Source organism: Zosterops lateralis (assembly GCF_965231275.1).
Source record: "Zosterops lateralis genome assembly, chromosome: 7".
Lineage (NCBI taxonomy): Eukaryota > Metazoa > Chordata > Aves > Passeriformes > Zosteropidae > Zosterops > Zosterops lateralis.
In genome coordinates, this window is record NC_139767.1 from 18,331,305 (window position 1) to 18,349,527 (window position 18,223).

General features: G+C 40.1%; 1 protein-coding gene across 1 annotated transcript in view; it reads right to left on the minus strand.

The window, feature by feature from the left end:
• Window positions 1-14,798, minus strand: part of METAP1D (methionyl aminopeptidase type 1D, mitochondrial) — a 45,161-nt gene extending 30,363 nt beyond the window's left edge. The window contains exon 1 of the mRNA XM_083865807.1: window positions 14,749-14,798. Within this exon, the coding sequence (XP_083721933.1) occupies window positions 14,749-14,788 (40 nt within the window). The 5' untranslated portion in view covers window positions 14,789-14,798. The remainder of the gene's footprint in view (window positions 1-14,748) is intronic.
• Window positions 14,799-18,223: the final 3,425 nt, after the last annotated feature.

Sequence of the window (18,223 nt, forward strand, 5' to 3'; positions counted from 1 at the left end):
AAGTACCAACATACATCACTTATGACAAAAAAACCAAGCACTCCATAAGAACTGCTCAATCACTGTCAATCATACACACTAAAATATACATAAACCAAAGTATGTGGTATGAACTGTATTAGATTCAAACTGAACACAGAATTACAACTATAACAAACAAACCCCAAATAATTACTAGTGACTCACAGGCCTATTTACACATCTCACCAAACTAGTGGAAAGGTAGGTAACCATAGAAACATGTCAGCCTAAATTCAGCACTTCAAAATTTGTATTTAGTTTAAAATGCTGACAATTCTGTTTCTATTTGACAAAATCCATATTTTTAAAGGCTTTAGTTTTTGCTTTTGTAGTTAAATAAACGCTTAAAATTATTTCACCTGTTGGTTACTAATAATTTGCCTTTTATATTTGATTTTACCTAAGTAAAAATTGCACTTTACTCTCAGTAATATAAAATCTTAATATATTTTAATATTGCAAATTAATTTCTAACATTTCTTTAATGACTGAAATTACATAACAATATGAAACAAACACTCCTGCACTTACTATTAAATGTCTTGCATATAGACTTTTTTAAGCTGCACACTAGCAGAAAAAACAAATTACTCAAATTAACTGTTAAAGCTGAAATGCTAATAGCCTTTTCAACTTATAGTTCTTTTTCACTGACAATTGCAATTTGCATGGCTTAAAATTTAATACTATCATTAGTACTAATGTCCTATATTTTACTTCATAATCTAAATGAGTAAAATATTATTTTTGTAGTTCACTGGCTCTTATACTTAGGCTGTAATGTTCAGTGTGTATTTCATTATGTAGATGAGCAATGGAAGTTGTCTAACATGATTTAAATGGGTCAACAGTATTTTCCTATTCACATTAATCATCCAGACAGCCACACACACAGAAAAATAGCCTTGAAAACTAACCTAGGAAATCTCTTTTTATCAGTGACTCTTCCCACCAGTCCCAGCGCAGCACTCCCATGCTCCAGGAGCCCGGGGAGCCGGGCAGCCAAGGCTCCCCCGGCCAGGCACAGCTCCCGCCGCCGGCCCCGCTCCCCGGCCTGCCCGCGGCCCCGTGCCAACAATCATTCTCGGCCCGCGAACTTCAATGCGAGCTGTGTGTTGACAAACTGAGCAAATCTGAATCGGCAAAATTCATTCTTGGCACGGGGACACACGACTGTGCTGAAAGCAAAGGCGCGCTGCCCGCTCCGCTGCGCTGGCAGCCGGCTTCTCCTGGCGTAAACACACTTGTCAGAGCTCCCACTGAAGTCAAAGGACACAGGATGAGGCCATTTATTGCCAATTGTTTATAGAACACATAAAAATTAAGGGTTCTATTCTCAAGCCACGTAACTACCATCTACGGCCCACTTCATATACGGCATATTGCAAATAAAATGGCAATTTATAAAACCACAGCCCTTCTGTAGAAAGCGAAGCTGTCCTAATAAACGCTAAAGGGGAAGAACATATGCATAAAACAGGGAGAAAGATTGTGTACCAAACATTCAGACTCATTTAGTAAAAAATATACTATTAAGCTAAAAAAGAAAAAAAAAAAACAACCCCTCATTTCTGAACTACCTTCACCAGGTTTTTCACTCACTCTTTATGGTTTATTAGACTATTCTACTGTCTGATTTTCTAAGCAAGACAGGGTAAGCAAAGAGTCTTTGCAAGAATTTAGGTCTCAAACTCCTTTCTCTAGACTGAAAAGGGTTTACACAGTCTTTTCTGCACAGATAGTAAATCTGTTAGAAGAAATAAATGTTTTGCTTTCCACAAGATCACGATAATCTAACCTTGCCAGCAAAATATGACAGGCAATTCTCCTGAGCATGTTTAGCTACCTTGTCTGCAAAACTGGGCAATAATCTATGAAATTCTCTACAGGGACAAATATTTAATCAATTACTTATTTGTAAACTCAACTCAGAACTTCTAGATTCAGTCAATTACACGTTAAGAACCCTGCTGCATTTTTTTTTCACATGGAAAACGTGAAGTCGATCACAATCTACACGCATGGCCCATTGAAAAGGGACAGTGAATTTGAGTCTTACAGCCCTTGCCACAGCTTCATAAATGTCAAGGCTCCTGATCTGCATTCAGTAGGCAAAGAGCTACAATAAAGTTGATTCTGATGTGGCTGTTCCCCTGGCAATGGCACAGTCATTGGGAGCCTTATGCCCAGCCTGGGCCGTGCTGGCTCATCCTGCAGTGGTTGGTAGCCCATTGTCACTGCTTATCACACCAGAGGAGACATGAGAGCTGCTGCCTTTCCCTAGACACCTCAGCAGATTATCTTCATCTGGTTGAACTTCCAGCTGCCAAACCCCACCCACCTGTTTGCAACACCCATCTGGTTTCCACAGCTGGGGATACTGTTGCAGCTAGCTCTGCCAAAGACTTTCCATCAGCTACTTCATTCTATACCTCATTCTGTGAAGCGGCTTTTGGACAAAACAGCCTCCAAATGAACAAAAACAAGACCGTCTTTATCAAGGAGATGTTAGAAACAACCACTTCTGCAGTCTTTGGTGTGCTCTTCAATTACGTTCTTGCCAGAAAACATGTATTAGTTAAGGAGAGTACTCTACAACTCAGAACTCGTAGACAACATAATGGTAATACTCAGAAAACTGCTGGGACAGTTATACCAGCAAAATAATTCTTGCTGGTACAACTTGATCTTTTTGAGCAACTGATAAAAGCTTCCGAGAATATTCTCATGAGATGCTTCTGCTGATTTAGCAGGGTGTGTCAGAGCATGAATAAATCTTTATAAGCTCAGTCAAGATCCACTACTGAATTTACTTTTTAAAAGAACACCCATTTCTACCATGACTCGTAGGAATTATGTTAATAATAATCAGTGCAGAACAACCAGAAATGGCTCAGAGAGGTCAGACTTGCCACCTCATAGGAGTTAGTTCAAAAAGGACATGGCAATGACATTAAGCCTTGCCATCACCTACCATTTCATCCATGAGGCATGAGTGTGATTTGATGCTCAGATCTGCACAAATGACTACAGGCAACAGCTCCTCTCAGTGTCAACCCAGCATGTCTTTGTGAGATGCTTATCCACTTTGGCCAGCGCAAAAGGACCTCAACTCAACAGCTCTAGATGAGTTTACAAGCACACTCGAGCTGAGATGTCAAGCAGAATGCAAGATCTGCAGCGACTGCACCATTTCTTACATAAAGCATCTCCATTTTACATGGAGAGAAGCTAGGAGTTCACTGTTGCTTCTGTCCAGCTCCATCTTCACCTCTGTCTATCATTAAATCTGAGATTGAGCAGCTGGAATTTACATGAGAAACAAACTTGCCATTTTCTTTCAATGTTAGGCCCCATCTGTTGACTTTCTTTTTTTAAAAAATATATAAGGCAGGACATAATTTAAATTTGTACAAGAAAGCATGAAACAGATAACCTGAGAAGTGTACAAATTTCTACAGAGACCATCTGATATGCTGTAAGTATTAATGTATAAATTCAGATTGTGTTCATTGATGCAATAGTTCTTCATGGTTCAAAATGAGCTTGATCTAAAATGAAACATAGCTTTAAATAGGTTTTAACAATGAATACCTGAACATAAACATCTTTAAAATGTGAAAGCTGGATACTTTATAGAGCTGGTTAGAGTGGCTGGTTATTTATAATCTGAACTCAAAAGAGAACAGTGAGACTTTCAAAAACACCCATGGAAGTTTTTTCAGGCTGCAAGCTAGAGAGTATGTCTGCCAAAAGACCTCCAAGGAGCTCTGAAGAGCCCTTTATTCTGCCTTCTAAGGCTTCTATGCAGCAGGGCAGCTTGTTGAACACTTGGTTTTTAACATTCTCCTTTTTCTTCAGAAATTATGAAGGGAAAGACATTACTGAGTTGGAAAGGACATAATCTCTAAAAGGAACAACAAACTTTCCATACCTTGTTTCTATGTCATAAAATATTTCCAATTGTTCTTCACTCAAATAATGTTTTCAATATGAAGTACCTTGAGGGAATTAAAAACAATAAAATAAAAAGAATTCAAACTTCCCTTGTCCTCCAAGGAACAACCAGTTATGATGCAGATAAAGCCTTCTGCCAATGAACAGTTCAGTTGATAACATTTGCCAATCACTTCTCCTAGATAATTTCTCCTAGAAACATAGCAATATAACATAATAACTATGACAAAATAGAGAATTCTGACACTTATTATACTAAACATAGCCACATACTATATTTTCCTGCCTGAATTGCATCCAATAAACTACAGGATCTTACCCTGTGGTATGCAATTTTTCATGTGTGCTCTCTTGCATTTTACTCCTGCCATTAAAACATGCACTACTCTGGTTACATGATACATCTTATGAATTGAAGGTGACTGCAGTTAAGTAATTATATATGACTGTGAATCTATTAAAGATGGGGCATTTGTTTCTGTCACATCTCTAACACAATGCAGCAAACCAAGATTGGGGCTAAAGTGAATATTTAGTTATCCAAGCTGGACAGACTACATGGTTCTGATACATATCAAACAACACACAGTTGTTTCCAACTTCTGACTCAACAAAAATTCATAGGAATTTGATAGCAAGACTTTTATTTAGAAAGCAAGTCCATTATCAGTTTGTTTCAGCCTCCTGCATGGGCGTCCACATTACTGCTGGAGGATGCTTACAAAAACCAATGCTCAAAAAGCCTGAAGAACAGTGAACCAACAGCTCACAGGCAGGTCTGCTCTCAAGCACAGGGCAGCTTTGCCCCTTCTGCTGCTGGGCAGTTTCTGCCTGCCAGGCAGTTCAGTGAGACATTTCTGGAGAAGCATCCTGAAGAAGAGCAGCACACTGTGCAGCACTGGCTGGCAATGAGTGCCTGGGGCAGGAGACTTCTCAGGGTGGGAGTGCTGTGGAAGCCCCAAAGTGAGTGATGGGTAGATGAAGGGATAGGGAAAGCTGTGTGTCAAGAGCCACTTGTGTGTTCCTCTGTGAGCAAGGAAACATAAGTTTTGATGGCAATGCAGAGACAGATGTAAGCGTCAGGGAGAGAAAAGTTACAGTAGATCAGACAAAAGTCTAAGTGTAAGAAAAAAAGAGTTGGCTACACAAAAAAAAGGTAGATAACATGGGAATTTGCCAATCAAAACAAGTCATATAAAGAGGGTAAAAAATTAACAACTGAGAAGAAACTCTTATTATAAAACAACACGATTTTCATGTTTTGAAACAGTTCCCTTTAAAAAATCTTCTAGAGTTTATTTTCACCCTATATAACACCAAAGGCCAGTGGTGTAACCCGATCTGGTGAACACAAAATATGACTTTTCTTAAATGGAAGCTAAAACTTTACTCCATACAATGCCTTCATACTTGGTTGCTGAAAGTTCATACTTAGTGTGTTATAAATTGCTTTAACTACTGGCAGGCAAACAGCCATTATGCACTCAAGAGCTCATACGTAATACTTAGCATTTTTATAGAGCTTTTCATCTCCAAAGTGCTTTACAAACAACTAATTAATCTCAACCAATGCACCTGCAAGGCAGATAAATATCTGCATTGTAGGTGGAGAAAGACACAGAAAGTTCAATGACTCATCCAAAGCCATGCACACTACCAGCCCCAAATATCCCCAGCTCCTGGCTCCCAGTGCCATGAGGGACCTGAGCCCCACTCTATGTTGAGATCATACCTTCTCTTCAGCCACACAGCCACAGGAGAACTTGGTTTACTGCAAGGCAGTGACAGAGGGCCAGTCTAGCTGGAGACCCTCCCTCTTTCAAAGCTGGTAAATTCCCAAGGACTGCTAGCTCCCACCAGGATCATCAGCTCCAGGAAACCCATGAGACGCCCAAGCAAGACTCAGAACATGGATTCTCAAACTGATTCACCACAAAGCAGCGAGCTGAAAAGCCTCTGTGCTGGCAGAAGCCTTTGCCTCTCTCCCTATTTATTTCTAACTGCTGTATAGACTCCAGAGCAGGAGATCCTTACAAATCAGACAAGAGAACCCTGAAGCCTCTTGCGTCTGAGTACTGCCACAATTCAAGAAAATTGCTTTGCCCCTCTGGTGTTCTCTAACTATTAAAAACTTGTAATGAAATTTTGCCTTCAAGAATGGTAATTCTCTTCCCTGTTTGTGACTGGAAAAAAAAAATCTTAACGTGATTATACTGCATGATTGTAATATTAACTTTCTGAGGTTTAAAAGTGTCTGATACGATTTTTCTTAAACCTCAGAAATACCAGGAATGTCAAACCTGGAGCAGATGAGAAACGTGGAATGTGTGAATACATTATCTGTATACAATACAATATCTGTACTGTGCTACAGCAGACTTTATATTCCCTTACACAGAGAAAATGAATAATGAACTTTTAGTAATAACATCTTTATTTCAGATGTTTATTAGTCACTAGATTTAAATATATAAATCAGAGAATCCTTATCTGTTCAGTCTTCACATTTGTAAACCCAGAGCTTAGCAAGGTTCTCCAGCCACTGTAGTTCTTCCCTGGGTAAACTGATGTTTAAAAATACAGGTCAATATGACAGACTGTTACAGTAACACAAAAACAAACCCCACTTTTTCTTAAGATATCAAAGAAAAAACTCTCTCTACAAGTAATAACATATTAGTTAAGCAAACATGAGCAGCAAAAGATAAATGAATGGCAAAAATGTATGTAGCTAAAAGAGCTCTGCCAGCCTGCCCAGTTGACCTGGGTATAAAGAGCAGAATAAGAAGAAAGAAGCAGCCTTTAATTACTCTTCTCTATCTTAATGTTTTAAACTTATAAAGAAAAAAACCACATAATTCAAAACAACATAAAGAAGCAACTCTTGATCATTAAGCAGAAACTACAAGTTCCCCATATTTAGAAGACTTCTAAGCTTAATATTTCATTGATTTAAAGTGAGCTTGTGTCTGACTGCCAACATCATGCTTAAAAAAAAAAAAAATAATCAAATATACAACTCCTGATGAAAATAAAGGCATATAAGAGCAAACTAAAAATAAAACATACAGGAAGTACAATTAAATTCAATTACATTGAATACTAACATTCCTTCTGCAATCACAAAAAAAATTCTAAAAACATTTTCTAAATTAAAAACTCCACCATAATACTCTACAGCTAAAATAATATGCAATCTTTATATAATGCAGTTTTTCCAACAGAACGAGACAGATTAAAGAGTAGCATGCAAGAACAAAATTAAAATATGCAATTGTATCCACTAAACTCTGGCAGCCTAAAAATGATGATGCAGTAAAAAAAACCCACTCAACACCATAACAGTAATGCTGCAACATTTTTTGCTATTTTGTTTAAAAACTCATCACTTTATTTGTATGCAGTAATGAAGAGATGTCACAGCAGCTCATGTCTCTCTCTGTGTGCTCTATTCTTTCCTGCTTCTGTTTTCAGGCTAGGTAAAAAAGAATCTTTTCTCCTAATCATCAGCAAACCAGTACCAGATTTCACTTGTGGTAAAGTATGCTACCCATCAGTACAAGGCAGCGCTCCATAAAAACAACAAAGAAAATATAAAAAAAGCAAGAGGCAAGGTCTGAACACAGTTTTCTTTCAATTCCCTTGGGAATTGTGGTTCTATAGGTCTTGAATTCCCAGGCAGAGGGGATCATGTTCATCAGTTATGGCAGCTCCTCTGGGCCTAAGTCCAGGTAGACTGCTTGTCTAAACTTGATGAAATATAGGCGCCATCAGGTAACAGCAGTGGTCAGGGAGACTCCAGAAATGTGTAACTGAAAACTAAAAAATGAAATTAAAACAAGGCTGTAGCCAAACAGCCTCTTTCTACAGGATGCCATAACTGTAAGGCAGAGAGTTTCTAACACACAGACTGCTCCTTATATACGTTCTCTTGCCTTTTCACATAGATAATATGAAAGCTGGATTGAGCAGACAAGCGTATTTTAACAAACATTGACTTTAAATAGAAATGCTTAGGAACGAAATCACTGTGACAAATACACAGGGCTTGAATAGATAAAACACTAAAAAGAAGCCATTGCCCTGTAACCCACTCTCCCTCCCACTACATTACTTCAAAATATTTTCAAATTAAATTTTCATGCTAATAAGTATTGCTAGATCAACAGCACTGGGATGTGGTGTCTAGAAGCACTGCAAGCTACCCATCACGGCACATCATCATGTCAAACTGTCAAAGAGAAGAAGAGGCAGCAAGACTCTCACCAGATGAGCTTTTTGAAGTGCTACAGCAATATGCTTGTTTGGGAGTGGAGAAGGAAGGAGGAACCAAAAAAAGGAAAATTATAAATCCCCAGTTGATAAGATCATTGTAACTGGGTGTCCTACAGGTAGTTTTAGCACAGAAAAGGCCTTTTCAGACTGCATACACGATCAAGTACTACTTTGAAATCACAGATTGCAGTGGACCAGCAGGACTGTCACTGAAGAATGCTCAAAAGCTGCTAAGCTTTTGTTTAAATTTCCTCTTGATTCACGACTGTCACAATCAGAACATCATGTCTACTATATCCAAACATAATGGAAAGGAAAACCAGCTTAGATTTCATGATACAGACCTCCACTGCAGCTTTAGCATTAAAACAAGTTCAAAACCAGAAGTAGCTTGTCTTCAAGGTGTCTTCAGCCAAAATTCACATCTCTTCAGAATAAAAAAAAAGAAAATACCATAACACCATAGAAATATTTTTTGGTAGTCTCAATTTTACACTTTAACTATAGCTATACATGGAAAGCCACAGAAGAAATGAGGTTAAGTGTGCCAAACTGGCTCAGTAGGGTTTCCCCTGCACAACTAGAGAACACCCATGACACACAAACCCCAAACTTTACAGATATGTGGTATGTTGTTTTTATGTGCACCTTAAATTCAGCTTCAGGTCTAGATAGAGCAATTCAGTGTAAAAACTTGACTATAAGAAATTTTATAGCTAAATCTAGAAAGCCATTTTACCTATGTCCACTGCTAAACTGTGTGTTTGCCTGGTAACTCAGGAGCAGCAGACACCAGGGCAGGCTTGGGCCCTGTTTCATCCTGCTGATGCTGGGCTGCCACAAAACCCTCCAGAAATTACTCCCTCAATGCTAGAATTTCTCCATCCATCAGCTAGTGCTCACGATTTCAGCCCCTTTTGTCTGCCTTAGCTATCTGCACTGTGAGCTCTCAGAGGCAAAAAAAAAAAAAGTTTTATTATATGCTCACAGGACATTTGATCCTGTGATTTCAGGGAGTGAAGCTATCTGCTCTAAAATACAAGGTAATTCACTATTTGAGGTCCAGAATTTCTTTAGGAATGATTCAATTCTTCATTCTTTCTCCTCAAACACTATATATTACTCTAAACAAGCTTATAAGCCACCAGAGATCTCTCATATACTCTGACACCAATCTTGATGTTTTAAGTAACAGAGCATGGCAAGGACCAAGCAGCCAGGCACATCACAGTTTGATCCTGCACATAGCCTCGGCAGGGTCATCTTCCAGTAGAGATTTTAGGAGTCTGTATTTTTGTTCCCTTTAGTTTATTCTCTAAAGATTGTGAAGTGGTATTCTTTATTTCACTGATTTGCTGTATGAGTATAGAGGAGGTTAAATCAATTATTTGGCTCTTTGCAGAACAACACTAAGATTTGTGTGTGTTGGTTAACACTGCATTTGTGAGCCTGAAGAGTAGAAGACTGAAGCAACATCTAAAGGAGAGACAAAGTTTGCCTTCTGTGCTGCCAAGAAGCAACACTGAACTGAGTATCTTGAATTAAAATCACAGATATGACTTTCCATTTCAGAATTTCCACCTATTACATGGTATTATGTTGAGCCTTTGCTTCTACATCTGCAGCCAGGTAAGCCTCTGACAGGCAGTGCAGAAGTTGTGAATGCAAACAGTCCTCGCTCACAGATACCCATCCCCATGTCCAACTGTGAAGACAGAGCCAACACCGTAAAATCCACTTTGGAAGCACAACAGCAAGAAAACTGCCTATGATGAGGCATCCCAGTTTCTTGCTAGAGTCATTCCCAGAGCTTTCTGGTATTTCCCTTCAAGGTCAGTAGCAAATGCACAAAGCTCAACAACACCACACCAGGGTGGTGAGCTTCTGCAGATGGTAGAAAAGTCTCAGAGCTCTGCCATAGGAATGGAAAGAGGAAGTAGCTCTTTTCTGCTTAGAGAAAGCTCTAGGTGAGCTTTAAGGAGAATTCTGCAAAATGGAAAGGGATACATGCAAAATACACTTCCAAATAAGGTCAATTTTGCCTGAAAGATTATGGCTGGGCTTACTTGCCTTAACTTCTGGCATATGAAAATGTACCTGTCTAATATATTTATCACAGACTAAACACTGGCAGATACAGGACACTACCTGGGATCTGGGACCCCAGATATAAGGCATGCAGAGCAGAGAAAACATTCAAAAAAAGCTGAAACTAAGTACTCTTCAGGAACTTGTCATTAACTTTGTCTCTGTGGGTTTCAGCTGTAACCACAATGGTGACACTCTTGTGCCAGGGCAACAGGCACCTTCCTACAAAGGAGAAAAGACTTCTTAGTCTGAAATGAAAGCCTACAAGAGAAGGTGTGGGTCACTAAAGCTGTTGATGTGGCAGAAAATGTTGGTTTTCAGCAGCTGTCCAGGACATCTGCTAATGACTTTCCTTCATTTAAAAGCAATCTTAGCTAATGCTGAGAAACCTAAGCTCACAGAGAAACCACACCCTACACATAAACCCACAGCCAGAAGTGATAGATCTCGTAAGAAAAAAAAGACACAGTGTGCTGCCAACAATACATTACCTCTCAACTGAAAGAAGAGAACAATTAAACACTTTATTGAAAGGGGAATATTTTTCTCTCGTGCCTCAAACCATGAAAGTGCATGTCTTCCCCAGAGTTGCTGTACAGTTGAAATGGGAATAATTCCTCGCCTGCCTGATTATTTTCGAGACAGGGATGAAACTACCTTAGGATCACTTAAAAAATGTTGAAAGTGTACTACAATCAAATGGTTTGAACTTCCACCATGCATCACTGGCAGCTCATAATGCTAATGTTAAATTCTGGAGACATGAGTCTGTCTACAAATTAATGGAAAATGTGAATTAATATTTTCTTCCAGCTAATTGCCCAACTCATATATTCCACAGTGCAGCCAAGCACATTTTATCTTGAAAACTCTCTTGCACAGGTTTTAAATCACTTTTTCTCATTTGCTAAAAAAAATTAAAAAAGAGAATTACAGGACATATTTAATTTTAAGTCTGGAATACCAGGAAACAGTCAAGTCTCCCTAAAACTGTGATCTGTATATTCAATGGTTAATTTTTTTAAAAGCATTAGTTTTAAAGTACTGGAAGCTACTCTAGGTGAGGATTAATTGTTTGAGTTGTACATTTCTGTATTTCTTTTAAACATTGAGAAAAATACAGACAAAAAGATACTTCTACTATTTGAATATTCATAGTGCTAAGAAGATTTTAATGATTAATTCTTAACATGAGAATGGTATCTAATATGCTGAAATTTGTGGTTAAATATGTTTATCAAAGAGCAAACTATAACAATTTCTAAAAAAGAAATATAACTCCTATTTCAAAATGCACCATCAGAAAGATGGAAACAGATTCAGTAGCATATGGCAGCAAAAAAAATCTCTGAAATGAATACTTTGATTTCAGGAAAAGATAAAAAAGAAAATAATTTAATTTTGAGCCCTTTCACTTCCTCTTAGAAATACTGAGAAGTTTGAATTTTGTAAAACCATGACCATTACCATGGTCTGCATATTAAAAAAAAATGCAAGAAATTAACTGTGTCACAAACACTGCTCAGTAAAAGATTCAGTAAAGCAGGTACTTTATTTATTTAATCCCTTCCCAGATGCAGACCTCACAGCACACTTCTGTACAGTAACACGCTGAGTCCAACATAAAATGGCAATTTAAAAGTAACCGGTTTTACCACCCTAAATGTCAAAGCCATGTCTGACTAGAAAGAAAAACTACATAAAATTACATGTCTGCACTCCATCTAGAGCATGTAGACAAGATTACATTGCCTCAGTCACTTGCTGCACCTTCTTTATTAGTCCAACTAATGTTTCTAACTCGAGTAATGCTTCAGAACTGTTTGATGATTTTCATATAAATACCCTGCTGGAGAAGAGCTCATTATTCCTTTAATATACACAATTTTGGCTAACCTAACTATGAAGTACAGAAAATACTCAACCATACATTACTGACAAGGCTTGTGAACCAAATTTGTGACCCATACTGCCCCAAAAAAGAAAGAAAGAAACAAACAAACAAACAGAACAACACAACAACAACAACAAAGACCCCAAAAACCAAAAACCCCAAACAAGCAAACAAAAAAACTCAACAAACCAAACCCCAACTAATTTCTAATGAGACTCAGCACTTCTGGGCAAACTTGAAAGTGTGAGGTTTTGAAGCTGTACTGCAACAGAATCAACTCCAGCTATGTCCCTCTTTTTTTATAAAAAAAAAATTTAAAAGTTTTAAACCAGAGTTATGTATTTCCTCCTCATTTTACTAACAGAGGGGAAAGAATAACATTCCGAGAAAAAATTTTGAAAACAAACATCTCTAAAAGGCTCAGCAGCCACAGAAGAAGCAGCATCTCACAACATCTCACATTCTGTGGTACTGGAGTCAGCTACAGCTTCCAATCAGGTGCAGTTTCCAGGTTTCCCACTGAGGAGCCTGTGGACAAATTCCCAGTTCCACAAGAGGCTGAAAAATGCAGCTCAGCTCCTTACCAAGCCAACAGCCAGCCTGGGAACACAAACTGCAAGGGATGTATCACACCCCGTCAGTCTATACTGGATTGACTTTAACAACCTGGCCCACAGTAAGTCACACAGATTATCACAGAATTCTTATTCATTGTTAGGGAAGCAAGATCAGGAATCAGTTATATTGGTATGTAACACAAAAGTAACTCATTTTACATGGGATGTCTTCTCATCAATTATTTCCCTGTGGCTCTAAACCCTGAAATTTCATTATAAGAAATTAGGGGCTTCTACTGTACAATAATTCACCTGTATAAAATAAATAGATCTCTAAGAGATTACTATGATTTAAATCGTCTGAGATACAATTGTAGATATAAATGCAGTTCTTTCATGTCTTCTACTTTATTACCAATAAAGTAGCACAGATTCAATTATGATAGTACCTGAAACTGTGATAATATCTAATCAGACCATTTACAAGCCAGTGAATCAGCACACAATCCATCCTATTTCTAACTACAAACTGTGACAGTGACTCGATGTGCCTGTGTTCTGGGTGTTTCCTAGTTTTCTTTTACAAAATAGTGAATTCAATCCACACTCCTATACATCACTTGCAACATTTTTTCTGAATACTCTTCATGAAAAGGTGACAGCTAAAATGCAGTTCAACCCACTGCTAGTCCATTCTGAAATGCATCATTTGAGCATACAGAATTTTACAAAGGTTTGTGGAAACCACTCACACCCTAAAGAGTTGTGTGCCTTCTCCTTGGGCTGAGTGTTTGAATTCTGACATTAGCAAGGCGGAGACTATTCAAATAACTTCCCTATAGGATTGCCAAAAAGTACTTTTTAATTTCCTAGTATCTTTCAGTCAATTTTTTTTTTAATAAAGATTTTTTAGGCTAGCCTAAGTCCTTCTGATACATGGAGAAAGCATTTAATCAGTATAGAAACTTCCAAGATCTCTCCTGATCAAATGCACTTAGGCAGAAACAATTCCATAATAAAGAAAAATTTCATCATATATAAAAATGTAACATCAGATATATTAATAAGAAAACAAACAACAAAAAAGAAGCTATAAAAAAGTAATTTTGTTCAATAAAGGTAGAACGGATACCCTTAGGTGAGCAGAAACCTAATTTAAACTACTTCTTGTCTTTCAGTATTTACAAATTAAATTATACTGAACTGTCCAATTCGGGGAAAATTGGATTTTGTCTAATCAGTCTTGTTTTAACTATGACAGTTTCAGTTTCTCAAGTCTCTGTAAAAGCACATCCCCTGAGGAAGCTGAACGAGGTTTGATCCCTGAACGGAAGATAAGGCTTAACTTTAATTCGCTAGGTTCTTTTAACTGGATGACAGACATTGGGTTTTTAAGTGTGCATGGGGCTGAAGACGGATGTAGGACATGGGCACACAACTTCAGCTTCAGAAAGGTTTTGTGGTGAAAAAGTGCTCGTCAGAGAACCTCGGGGCCCGGGGGACAAGGGCCTTAAAGCGCTTACACGGCCGGCCGGGCCAGCGGGTAACAACTTCTGCACTTGGACGGGCTGCTAGAACATACACGTATACTTATGTCAGATTCCTTCAGCAGCAAAAACCACCACAGCAAAACTAGAGCGAAACATTCCTACAGCCTTCCCGCACCGCGGGGTCCCGGGACAGCCGGGCGGAGCTGCCGTGGGCCGGCCCCGCACCCGGCACAGCGCGGGGAACGCGCCCCGAGGGCAGCCCAGCCCTGACAGCTGCGGGGCCCCGCCGCCACACGCCGCCCCCCGCCCGGCGAGCGCTCTCTCGCAGCCCTCAGCAGGCGCGGCGGCGGCGGGACCTTTCGCTCCTCGGTTTCAAAGCGAGCCCCGAGTGAGCGGCGGCGGGAAGGGCGGAGCGGCGGCCGGGCCCGCGCCTCACCCGGCGGCGGCGGCGGCGGCGCGCACTCACCTCCGCTCCGCAGCGCGCGGGCGGCTCTGGGCGCCGCCATGCTGCCCACGTGAGCCCGTCACGTGCCCGTGCGCGCCGCCGGCCCGGGAGCGCGCCCCGCCCGCCCTGGGCAGGAGAGCGCGGGGTGAGGGCAGCGGGTGTGGGGGCTGCGGTGTGAGCGCTGCGGGCGTGGGGCCTGCGAGTGTGAGGGTTGTGGGGTGAGGGCTGCGGGCGTGGGCGCTGCGGGTGTGGGGGCTGTGGCGTGAGGGCTGCGGGGTGAGGGCTGCGGGGATGAGGGCTGCGGGGGTGAGGGCAGCCGGTGTGAGTAGCCGGGAGCCGCCCTGCCCGGGCAGCCCGCACCGCCCGCGGGGCCCGGAGGCGCTGTCCCCTGCCCGGCTGTACGGCCCGGTCCTGCTCGGCTCCACAGCATCCCCAGCGGGAGCGGTGACTGCTCCTCCCGCCAGCGGGAGACGTGGCGGCGAGACAGAGCTGCCGAGAGTGGGACTCGGTCCCGCCTGAGTTGTGACCTTACTACTCCATGAGTGCTGGAGCTACCTCGTATTTTCTTGCCATTAAAAAACAAACAAACCCCAACCAACTAAACAAGCAAGGAAGCAAACACCACCACCCTCCCCTCAAATTATACTTTTGTGAATAAAATATGAACTACTCTTTATGAACCAATTAATGCAAAGGAATATCTCGAAGGCAGGTGCCAAGAGGATGGTGCCAGACCATTTTCAGTGATGCCGAGTGAAAGGATGAGGAGCAATGGCCATAACTAAAACACAAATTTCACCTCGACATGAGGAAGAGCTTTATGTTGAGGGTGGCAGATCACTGGAGAAGGAGCCCAGGGGAGGGCTGGAGTCTTCTTCTCCGCAGACATTCAAAACCCACCTGGATGTATTCCAAAATAGAGAAGTAATACAAGTAATCCTTTCTTACATCCCACACACATGTAATGATCTTCGTGTGCTTACATACATTCATGTGTACACACACAGTGGTAACCTGTGGGATAAGTAAGTAAATTGTCAAATGAGAACTGAGGCTGTTTACCTCCAGATTTATTTATGTCCTGGTACAGCCATTAGTAGTTTTTAACTTCCCATGTACAAGTTTTATGATTTAGATAAGAATAGACTCAAAGCCCAAGGTAGATGGGAATGCTGAGCATATTACACTTCAAGCATTTCTGATTTTAAGGAGCAAATTCCAAATATTCACTGATAAAAAAATATGCTCTGATCCTCTTAAACTTTGCTAGAGAAAGTGCATCTCTTAATCAGCTGCCACAGCATGATAGGCAGCTTATCATATAGCTTATATCCAGACTACATGGTAGCTTAATGATCAATACAATACCTTGCACTGCCTCCAAAAAATAAAACATTCCATTTCTTATGCAAGAGGTTCATGCCATATTCTGCATGAACTGACATATTTCATCATCATTATTCAGTGAGGGGAGAATGATAAGATTGTCACAGAAATAAAGATATAGCAATAAATATAGAGAAAGCATTGCTAAGGTGATCAGTTACACCTCGTGATCACCGTTACCCACGGCTCACTGGTGAGAGCTATGCACATTTCATTTGCAGGGCCGAAATGTGCATGTCTTCACTTTGTCCCTAATTCTACAATGTTGTATGGTCTTTTAGGAGTGTGAATTGCATTAGGAATAATTTTATCTTCTTTTGTATGTTGGCAAGGCTCTAGGAATCCAGACACTCAGACACTAGTTCTATAACATCAATGTGCAGCATAAAGCAATCACACATTCTGCTGCTTGGCCTAAGCAACTATATATACTCTTGTGTTAGGGGGTGTGCTTGTGTGTGCTTAAAGAGAACAGCACACTTCACTTGAAAGTATCCATGTATGATGAGTAATTTGCCACATTTTCCTCAACTTTCACTAAAGGAGAGCAACAGCGAGCTCTAAGGTAGCCCAGTTTCACCTTTCTTATTTGAGTCAGCAAGTATTTCCTACTCAGTGGAATGAGGCCACTGTTATAGAAAATGAAGCAAATGCTTGGCTTTTGTCCACATCTGTAAGCCCTAAATTCCTTCTTGTAACAACCTGAAAATTGGTTGATGGCATAACAAAATGGAGACAATTCTAGTTATGCTGCTACCATCTTTGTAATTACCTTATCCTTAAGTGTCAGGCTATTTCACAAGTGTTTGTAGGTACTGACTAGTGGTTAGATTGGAACAATTATTTTTGCATGCCAGAAAACAAGAGGGGATCAATCAAATTATGATCAATTACATTTCAAGCGAGCTGTGTAATTTTTGCAGTCTCTGGATGCATCTTAAGTTTAAAAACAGTCATTATTCAGTAGCCCCTAATTTATGCTTAGATGCAGGTTTTGTCCTTTTGCTAAGAAATACAAACAACAGATATAGTTTTTAGGACCTTTATAGCAGTAAAATGGGAGTGAATATCTCAGAAAAGAGAGACACACCAGATTCTAACACAGCAAACCTGAAAAAATCATACTCCGCTGTGTTCAAGTTGACACCGAAAGCAAATACACCACTTTCTTCTTCATGTGTATAATTGTCTTTGGGTTACAACTGACAAATCCCTTGAAATGTTTAAGATGGACAGTGATGTCTCAAGATGCCCTGAGTGTCAGGTTGAGAGGCAGTTTTGGAGAAATCACTTTTCAGCCCAGGTTTTATTCAACCTGTCTGTGTGAAAGACTCTCCTTGAAGAATGTTTCACATCCCATCTCACTTACATTGGTTCTGTGCTGTCAAAGCCACCAAGCACTAAATGTAGAATCTCAACTTTATTTCCTCCCAAAATTGGGCAGGCTTATTATTTTGCTTATTATTAAAATAAGCAAAAGTGTGCTAAAGAAGACATAAAGCTAGGTTTTTACATGCAAGTTTCAAAGCAGTCTGTAACAGCCTGTAAGACGAGTTGTGCACACACAGAATCTTTTGCAGAGCAATATAGAAACATGCTTCTAGTTTAAGTATAACAGCTAAGGTTAGGCTTAGACTTTCCTACCTAAGATTGTCTTAAAGGAGGATTTAGTTCCACAGCAGTTTTTGCTGATGAGACTGGTGGTGTTTGGGTCCTGCTCTAATCACAAATAGGTGTTCTTTTTTTTCAGCACTGATGTTCATCTGGTCTAGGGCGAGAGAGTTTGGAGCCTTGAACTTGCAAAAACCCAGGACTCTCCTACATCAGTGATACAAAATATATATAACCAGGTAAAGCTACACCAAATAAAACTTACATTACACCCCCAGGGAAAGAAAAATAACATATTTACAGGTCCCCATCATATTAAATTAATTCTAGGCAAAGATTTTGTTTTCTATGAAACTACAAAGTTTTAAAACATGAACACCCCATATAGCTCAGAGAAAAGCCTAACTAGAAGGGAGGAATCTAAAAATAGCAGCTATTGAACATGGAACATCTCCCTTATTGCCCTACCATTTAGAAACAAAAAAAGGGATGTCAAGCT